This window comes from Numenius arquata, chromosome 13 (assembly GCF_964106895.1).
Source record: "Numenius arquata chromosome 13, bNumArq3.hap1.1, whole genome shotgun sequence".
In the NCBI taxonomy this organism is placed as follows: Eukaryota; Metazoa; Chordata; class Aves; order Charadriiformes; family Scolopacidae; genus Numenius; species Numenius arquata.
The window spans coordinates 19,517,620-19,527,268 of record NC_133588.1 but is presented as its reverse complement, the minus strand read 5'-3'; the positions used below and the strand labels follow the sequence as shown (position 1 = coordinate 19,527,268).

Genomic DNA, 9,649 nt, shown 5'->3' with positions numbered 1-9,649 from the left:
GTTCCACCCCCTGCCCTGGGCAGGGACGCCTCCCACCAGACCAGGTTGCTCCAAGCCCCGTCCAACCCGGCCTTGAACCCCTCCAGGGATGGGGCAGCCACAGCTTCTCTGGGCATCCCCGGGGGAGCGTGGGGAAAGGGAACCCCCCGGGCCGGGCGGGAGCGGTGCTGTGGGGCAGACCCCGGCCATCCCGGCCGCGCAGCCCCTCACCGAGGAAAGGGAACCCCTGGGGCCGGGCAGGAGCTGTGTCGTGGGACAGACCCCGGCCATCCCGGCCGCGCAGCCCCTCACCGACCGCTGCCCACGGCCCCGCTCGGCGCCGCTCGGTGCCGCGGTGGGCGGAGGCGCTGCCCACGTCCCCGCGTCACGGCGGGGCGGGCCGGGCCGCGCCGGCGGAGCCATAAAAGGCTGCGCGAAGGCGGGTGGCGGCAGCAGTCGCTGGGGGAGCTCCCGCGGCGACAGCGGCGATTACCGGCGGGGAATCCCTTCTTCTATTCCTCCCTCGGCGGAGGTAAGCGCTGCGGAGCGGCGGGCGCCGACGGCTCTTCTCTCCCCCCCGGCAGCCCCATGACCCTGAACCGCGGCGACAAGGTGCGCTGCCTGGACAAGCGGCGGGGCAGCATGCCCTTCTCGGCCCACCAGCACCTGCACCGGCGCAGCATGCCGGTGGACGAGCGGGACCTGCGGGCCGCCCTGCCGCAGGGCGAGCTCTCCGGCCTGGTGCGCTGCACCTCCTACAGCCCCGGCGAGGAGCACCGGGAGAGCTGGGCCTCCGACTCCTCCGACTCGGTCATCTCCTCGGGCAGCGACTCCGACAGCCACCTCTACAAGGTGATCCTGCTGGGCGAGCACGGCGTGGGCAAGACTAGCCTGGCCCGCATCTTCGGCGGGGTGGAGGACGGCGCGGAGGCGGAGGAGGCCGGTAAGAGCGCGGGGCGGTCCCCGGCGGGGTCCCGGGCACCGGGGGGCGGCGGGGACGGAGAGGAATAACCCCTCTTTTCTGCGCCTTTCCGCAGGAAATACGTACGACAGGTCCATTGTAGTTGACGGAGAAGAAGCATCCCTCGTGGTGTTCGATATATGGGAGCAGGTACCCACACACTTAAGATGTTATTTCTTTATGGCTTTGTCCGGGGTTCGCTCAAAAAAAGTAGAAGCGGAACACCTATTTCTCCGATCAGATCGGCAACAGTAAAAAAAACAGAATTCCTACTGCTTTCGTTCTCTCCCGCAAGTAATTCCTTGTAGCCAGCCAGGCAGTTTAAAAACTGAATAAGACTGGAGTGTGAGCCCCTTAATGCCTTGAATAAGCAGCGGCTCCCATCAGCAGCCCGGGGAGTTACTGTAAAATTGGAGATTCACAGTCTGATCCGTGCAGACCTGATACTATTTCTGGATACGGGAGAATTTTGTTTTGTAATATATTTTAATTAACACAATTAAAAAAAAAAGGGAGGTTGTCTTGCTTTTACTGACTCTTTATAATAAAGCTAAGAAAAATACTTTTAAAGTGTTTACAATAATTAAATCATTAATCAGTGTTGAATAGATTTTCTTTCATTACACTATATCTATTTCTTGCCTTTTGTTTTAGGATGACAGCCAATGGCTTCAGAACCACTGTATGAAAATGGGAGATGCCTATATTATTGTATATTCAGTAACAGACAAAGTTAGTTTTGAAAAGGCCTCCGAGCTAAGAATCCAGCTAAGAAGAGCAAGGCAAACGGAAGACATTCCCATTATTCTTGTGGGCAATAAAAGCGACCTGGTCAGGTCCAGGGAAGTCTCGGTTGATGGTAAGAGACACTGTTTATTTATACAGTAATGTCTAAATTAGTAGCAAATGCTACGGAGGCTTGTGGTTGATAGAAATGCTGTGATTTTGATGTAGAAAAATGTATGATTTGAGGCACGCTGGCTCGTGCTGAGGGACTTGGTACCACTAAAACCAGTGGAGATGGTGTCGGGGGGAGGAAGATTTGTGTCTGATTGTGTCAGAGCAATGCTCTAAACTGCAGTACAAGAGGAAAAAAAAGCTTCGGAGCTGCAGCTTTAGCATTGTTTTGTGTGGGATCCATTTTTAGTCAGTATTAACTGAAAGAGTTTAATTGTACATTATGTGTGCAGCAGCACTTGCTAATATCAAGATTTGATAGCTTTTAAGCTATATTAAAAAAAAATAGCTATGCTTTTTAAGGGGCAGGGGTGCCATGTCGTAGAAGCTAGGCAGCCTTTGAAAAGGGTGATCCCATTCAGCCTGTACAATCCCCCTTCTTCTGGGAGTGATTCCGAGCTGAGCTGGTGGGACCAGGCTCATGCAACTTCAAGTCTTTTTTGTGTAGGCTCTGCAGTTGTGATCAGTGAGAATTTTCCCGGTGTTACGGTCCCTGTATTAAAAGCCTGTGCAGGGAATTGACTGGAGTTCATCGTGAGGTTATCACTTTTTTCAGGCTGGTTGATGACAGCCAATGACTTCAGAACCGCTGTGTGAAAATGGGACATGCCTACATTATTGTATATTCATGGTTGACATGTCCTAGTGGTGACATCGGTACTTTGCTCAGGCTTAGAACTTTGCCATTATTTACCACAAGTTGAACATGGAAAGTTGCACTGCAGCAATGTTCCAAAGTTCCATTCTTATGTCTGGAACATTGACCATCTTGCATTTTGAATGCAGTCCTAGTCAAATCCACTGGTCTACAACTTCATGACCTCTAGTGATCTGTTCCATGACTTGACCTTGTGGGCTGTATCTGCTTCATTTGTAACTAGCATGGAAAACTCTCACTTGTCACAGCAAGGCAGAGGTGCGTAATGGCTCAACTTCCAGAAGAAGTAAAAACTCTTTGGTTCTGTACCTCATGCTGATTCCCATCAAACAGCCAAGTGCCTCTCCTAGATCAGCTTCAGCTCTTATAGTCCTATAGGACTTCAGTCCTATAGGACTATTGTTGCCTTATATTCAGTACCGTTGGTCAAATGAGATTTCTGGCCATACCCCAACAAACCTAAGAAAAGTAAGGGGGCAAAACCATGAGTACAAATTTGCACTTTCTTGGCACGTAGTGAAGCTCTTTTGTGGCATTCAAGGCATTTTCCTTACTTAAAGTCAATTTTTGTTTTGTTTTTCTGCCAATATATATGAAGAGAAAATGTCCGTCTCCACTCATCTCCCTTTTTCTCTTTCGTTCCAGAGGGACGAGCCTGTGCCGTTGTGTTTGACTGCAAATTCATTGAGACCTCTGCTGCTCTTCATCATAATGTCAAGGACCTGTTTGAAGGTATTGTTCGGCAAATTAGACTTCGCAAGGACAGTAAAGAAGACAATGCCCGGAGAATGGCCAACACAAAGAGAAGAGAAAGCATAGGCAAAAAGGCAAAGCGATTCCTTGGGAGAATTGTGGCAAAGAACAATAAGAAGATGGCCTTCAAAGCAAAATCAAAGTCTTGCCATGACTTATCTGTGCTTTAGAAGCAGATGTTGCACGTGGGTGATGAAGAAGCACTATTAAGAGAAATGTCTGGATGATCCTCATGGTGATAACAAGAAGGACTTATCAATTAAGACTCTCGTTAATGCCTTAAGGTGCACAAGCAAGGCTGGAAGTTACACTACACTGTCTGCTTCATTGATAAATGGTTTAACTTTCAAAGTGTGCAAGTAAATGAACTAACTCTAAATAAGTGGCTTGACATGCCCACACTTTCACTGTGTACATATGTTATATATCCTCTTTCCTGTGGATACCAGAGATGCAAAGATAAGAAAGGATGATGATAAGTATCACCATAGACTTGTCTTGTTTGCAGAGCAAAACTTAAACTTGTACGCAGGCTCGTACACTCTTTTTAGTATAAAGCAAGCAATGATAAATCTTTTTAAACTTAAATGTGGGGAGGGAGGGAGTAGAACCACATTAGAATGGGAGAAAACAAATTATATATAGTTAAATACAGAACAGATAGCATTTTATGAAGTTAATTTGCACTTCCATTAACAGTTATTCAATTAATTTGTTACTTGTTTACATGCAGATTTTATAATAAAGTATTATTTCCTGTTATAATAAACTGTGCTTTTCTCATAGTATGAACAAAGAGCGAGAGAGCAGTATTTTTATACTGACATTTTTTCACTGTATTGGACACTATGCACTGACTATGCAGATTTACATGGGATAAAGTTCTGGAACAAGGTGAATCAGGAATATTCGGTGTCTCTTTAGTAGACAGTTTCTTTAAGAAGTAAACCCTGCTTGTCTGAACACTCTACTCCAACAGTTCCTATTGGGAAGGTGTGTTCACCTTCAACCTGGTTCTTTTGTTGGCGCTGGCCAGAACAGGCCTCTATATAATGCCTTTACTTAGATAGATGTCTTGTGTCTACACTGATAAACTGAAGCCCGTGCTGTTCTACTTTCCAAGTCTTCTCCTGGCTTGAAGGTCTTGTGTTACAGACAATAAGCAAATGTGAGGGTTTGGGTTTTGTTTGTTTTTTTTTTTTTATGTTTTATTTTCTGGGAGCAGTATAATTGCTACTTACAAGCCTGTAGATACCTTCCAGTGGTTTCAAGAAGGTCAAAGCAGACTGGCAAGGCCCTGTGAAAGAATTGTAGGCTTTAGTTGTGGTGTATGGTAGCCTCCAGTGCTGTTAAAGTTTTCATGTTCATTTTACTGTGTCATAATTAATGTGTTGCCATTCATGAAGTTAAAAAGCAATCATGTCTCAGTGAAAAACTTGGACTTGCTGCATTTTCTTTATAAATACATTCTCTTTAAATTCATCCATAGACATAAAACACCTGTTCTGCCTCTTTCTGCTCCCCCTGCCTGAGCCCAGACCTTTAGTGAGGTTGTTTCAGCTGCCTGGGAGCTCTGTTCGCCCAGGATTTTGTAAGGGCCGACCTTTCCCACACAGCAAATTGCACCTTAGATCAAGCTTCCCTGAGCTCAAACACACAGGACTGTCCTTTGGGATGGCCCAGTGCTTGGGCACTCATCAGGGAGCAGTTAGTACTGGGGGAAATGGCATTTGATTTGCATAGGTAATGCTGTGTAGAATTAGTATCTCCCGACAGTGAACCTAGCTGGTGAGATGCACAGTTTAGCATATGTTGCTGGTAACGGGTCCCGTTTCTTACAAAAAGAGGTCTTTACTTTGTGTCCTGACTGATGTCTAAAGTCAATCATTCTGTCCTGTTGCCAAAACTCACATTTACCTGATTATACATTTTAATTGGATTTGACTTTTTTTTCACTAGCCTTGCTTCCTGGCAAACTATTATTGCTGGAATGTCTCACCAGTGCCCGAGCATGGCAACAGGCATCTGTTTACACAGAAGCTTCTGACTGTCAACACCAAAGCAATTGTTTTAGTCCTGAAAACTCTACAGCAAGAGTGTCCAGATTCATGTGCATAAATTTGGCACGTACTTATTTGTGCACACGTTAAAGTTACCGAAAAAACTACACAGTATTCCCTGTATGTTTGCAGAGCTGCTCTCTTTGGGTTGCCCTGTGAACGACCAGGAGAGGACTGGCATGTTTGATTGACTTATGAGATTTAATTCTGCCCATAATAAATACAAGGAAGGGGCTGCAAACCCAGGGTTTAAGGTACGGTGTTTCACAAAGTGCAAAACCTAACAAAGATGGGTCTCTCTTAATGCTGCAACAGAACGGCAGCTGCACAGCCTCTTCAAGGTCACGGTTAACAGCTGTGATTTCTGCACACTCTGACCCACAAACGAGATGTTTTACTGTGTTCCTGAATTCAAAGGTTAGCTTTGGACAAGTCCCAAGTCTAAAATATTTCTGAGGTGTTCATTTAAACCGTGGAAAATAGTTTGTATTTTGAAAGTATGTCATATTGGACACTATGACACAGTCATTAGTGAATGACTCTAAAGAAACTTGGGCTTACCTATAATGTATTGTATCAGTTAATATTGTACAATAAAATACTGATTAAAATCCTCATTATACTGATTTTTTTCATTCATTTGCTTGTACAGGAATTAGCATAATTCAGCCATGGTTCATGAAAAGGGGGAAGGTTTGTTGTTATTGCAGGTCTGATAATAACCTGCCCTAGACCAAGATCATGTTCTGTGCTATAGAAGTATTACCGTGAGTACTATTTTGCAGAGATTTTTTTAGCTCCTGGAAGATTTTCTACCCAGAAAAAGAATTTAATTTTTTGGATGTCATTTTGTGGAATTTCCAAGCAGACTTTTTGGAAGAACATGTGCAACACCAGCTACAAGTCAGCTACAGGCCCCTAACTGACAAACGCCCCTAAAATCAACCTTCTTCAAAAGGTTATTTGTGTCCTCAAGCATTTGAAAGTCAGCTATAGGTTTTTGTAATTTGAGCTAATTTATTGGTTGGGACACCCAGATTCTTGTCATTAATGGGGTGTATCTACATCATGTGAAAAATAGTGAGTTCCATACAGCAGTATTTTCTCTAGTTATTACCAGAGTAGAACAGAGTGTGAGGGGTAACAGTGGTGTGAGATTTCTTAATTTTTGCCAATGTACATCAGTTTTAATTTGGAAGGACAGCTCGCACAGTCATTTAATCTTTACTGCCTTCACTGACGCTGCCAGCTGAAGTTCCCATTACTGCTAATTGTGGGGGTGGATTTTGTGTTGGCACAAATCCATTTGGAACAGCTAGTTATTAACAACTACAGTGGAAGGACATTGCCTTTTATATGTGACACATACATTCAGTAAACAAATCAAAGCCTCCTCTGCTTGCTATTGCTAAGCCAGCTCCTGTAAATTCTTCGCCATATGAAATATGTGAAGAAAAATCGTTCCTCCATCTGCCAAACCCACAAAGCGTAAAGTCATGTCACATAAATATAGACGAAATGTTAAGTGCTGGGGGAAGACTTAGCATCACCAAAAATGTAGTTTTACTCAGATGTAGTTTCTCAAAATAGGATAGAAAAAATCAGGGCATGATCTACATAGTAACATTGCATAACATCACTGCTCTTCACTGAAAAGGAACGTATAGTGAGTTGACAGTGATTAAGAATCCAGTGTATGATAAAAGATTGCTAAGAGGTAGGCTAAAAAAAGTGGAGCAATACTTACTTATGCTGAAATTTGCTTTAGTGCCCTTAATTTTATTCAGAGACAATGTAGAGGCTTAATTGCACGTACATCACAGGGACCTCACTGAATCTGTAGTCACAGTCAAAGCTGATGGCTGTGTGTTCCAGGACCATTTAATCTATAATTTACCGCATGATCTCTGGCATTATAATGGACAATTTGACTCCCTCTTTGCATACAGGAACATCTGAACTCCAGTATTATTGAAGTTACTAATTTCTAAAAATTAAAATAGTAAATTATGTCAACTGTCCTTGTGCTCTATGATATAGGCATTGAACAGAGAAGTAAAAGGTAAAAAGAGAGAACAAAGACCCGTTGCTTATCTCCAAATAAGGTTTCTCTAACCTACTGTTCAGAATCCAAGGGGGAATAACATTGTTCAACTTAAAAATGTACTAAGGACTCTAGCACCAGAAGGTAGAAGCAGGCTAAGAAATTCACTTCAACACCGAGTTCTTCACCAACAAAATAATATTAATTATGTACCACAAAAATGTGCTGGCAGCTGGGTAAGATGGACAGTGTGTGACCTAAAGACTCTCCTCTCTCTTGCTCTTTCTTTTCCTCCTTTTCTTCCTATTTATAAATGTCCTGCCTGAATGAATCATTGGAAACCAATTAGGACCCTGCAGAATTTTTTCTAATACTTTCCATATTTGTAATGGGAGCTGAAGAAGATATTAATCTGAATTAAAATTTAGCAGATTCAGATACAGATAAACAGAATACATCACAAGATACTAATTTTCTCACCTCCCTAAAAAAGCTTCTCCAAGGTCCGAAACAGGGGCTGGAGAAAGGACAGGATTTGGAGAGCAAGTGTTCCTGCTCGGAATAGTCTAGTTGGATCCGTAAAAATCTCCTCAGCTTGCTTCTGGCAGTAAGTCCCACTTTCATCAGCCTCATCACACTAGCATAAATAATTACACTACCATTAGGCTTCCAGTCCCACTGAAGGTTGTGACCCCTACTTTGGGAATGTCAGTTTTCAGTTCAGTAGATGCCTTGGCAGAAGAACAGTAATTTTTGTCACGATGAAATTGGATTATTGTAATGCATTGTGCTTAACAAAGCTTTCAGGAGCTGCAGGTAGCAGGAAATGTAGCCACGTTAATTAAACTGGCTCGGTCAAAATGAGCACATAACTCCTGTGCTCGGGCCTGGGTTCCCACACATTCTGAGGTGAAGTGATGATCTAGAAAAGCTGCAAATAGCACTGGACATGACTAATGTTGGAAATGCTCCACTTCTGTTGCATGTTTCTTGGCCAGCTCCAAAGCTTGTTGAACTCACTCTAAAGTCAGGAGCATTGCTTGATTTTGGACCGCTCAGCAAGAACAACTTTTGCATTTCTAATTGCAGGAATTCAGGTATCTCATTACAGGTATTCGGGACGCAACGGTTTAGTGCATTTGACGCTGCAATGGGGGCTGCAAGAGATCGCGCCCTATTTATTACTCTTGCAGATCAAGGATGCAAAAAGCATGAAGCAACAGAAATACATCTTAACTGAACTAGGACATATGGTGAATTTTAAAACCATGCCAACTTGCATCATCTCCACTTCATCACAGGCCTGCCATTGGGATTTACTGAGGAGCGCCCACCAACCTTCTTCAACGAAGAGAATAATGTCACTCTCTTTGGGGATCAGCCAGGGGCTGAACAACTTTCTCAGGGATTTTTCAGTTATGCGTATCTCAGTTGTAGGGCTTCTTTGTCACACGCTTTTCATGTCAACTTCAATTTTATCTTTCCAGCCCCCATTGTTACACATTGTCACCCTTGCAGCGGTGGCTCAGCAGTGTTCTGGGGACGGGGACGTGGCTCTCCTCTGCTGCTGCACGACTTACTGAAAAACATCAGCTGTCAACAGTTGTAACACGAAACTGGACCCCTGCTCGTTGCTTGACATAATAGAGTCTAGATAAAAATGTCAGATTTTGCAGCACATAAGTCCCTGATTAAGACAGCACAGCAAATTAAATTGCTCCCTCCTTGAGTGTCAGGGGTACTGCTGCCTTTGCAAAGCAAAAGGGAATGGAAGATTTTTAGCTAATCCCAGTATGGAGAAAAAATAAAAAAAATTTATGCAGTCTGACAGTCGCCTCTCACTTCTACCCTATAGTCATTTCTTCAATGGCAATCTTTTCAGCTATGGAGCATTGTTGTGTATGAACTTCTGCCCTATGAAGGGCAGGCTCTATGATTCATAGAGTTCTTGGATCTCTCTTCTTCCTACCCAGTCCCATATGGAAAATCTTCTTAGAAGTCTGACACCTGAGATCTCAAGGAAAACAGGTTAGGTGAAAAGTATGAGCAATGGAAAAGTTTCTGTGATTTTGGAAAAACACTAACGAAAACATTTTGTTCAACAAATTTACATTTCTATGCAGGGTTTGCAACTCACAGTCCACAGCACTGTGGTAGCCCATTAAATAAAAAAGGAAAAACTAGTTAGAGAAACAAGGAAAATGCAGAACTCATTAGTCTGTATCAATAATAAGTAT

General features: G+C 43.7%; 1 protein-coding gene across 1 annotated transcript; it reads left to right on the top strand.

The window, feature by feature from the left end:
- The first annotated feature begins 436 nt into the window (after nt 1–436).
- RRAD (RRAD, Ras related glycolysis inhibitor and calcium channel regulator) lies at nt 437–5,984 on the top strand. Its single transcript, XM_074157943.1, has 4 exons — nt 437–922; nt 1,017–1,090; nt 1,595–1,799; nt 3,201–5,984. Exons 1-4 carry the CDS (start codon nt 568–570, stop codon nt 3,476–3,478), a joined length of 912 nt encoding a protein of 303 aa, XP_074014044.1. The 5' UTR covers nt 437–567; the 3' UTR covers nt 3,479–5,984.
- The last annotated feature ends 3,665 nt before the right edge of the window (nt 5,985–9,649 follow it).

Bases quoted from the DNA above. Each gene is read 5' to 3' on its own strand.
- RRAD (XM_074157943.1), top strand. From the start codon at position 568: ATGACCCTGAACCGCGGCGACAAGGTGCGCTGCCTGGACAAGCGGCGG. The intron at 1,091-1,594 runs GTACCCACACAC...CTTTTGTTTTAG, and splicing joins TGTTCGATATATGGGAGCAG to GATGACAGCCAATGGCTTCA. The intron at 1,800-3,200 runs GTAAGAGACACT...CTTTCGTTCCAG, and splicing joins CAGGGAAGTCTCGGTTGATG to AGGGACGAGCCTGTGCCGTT.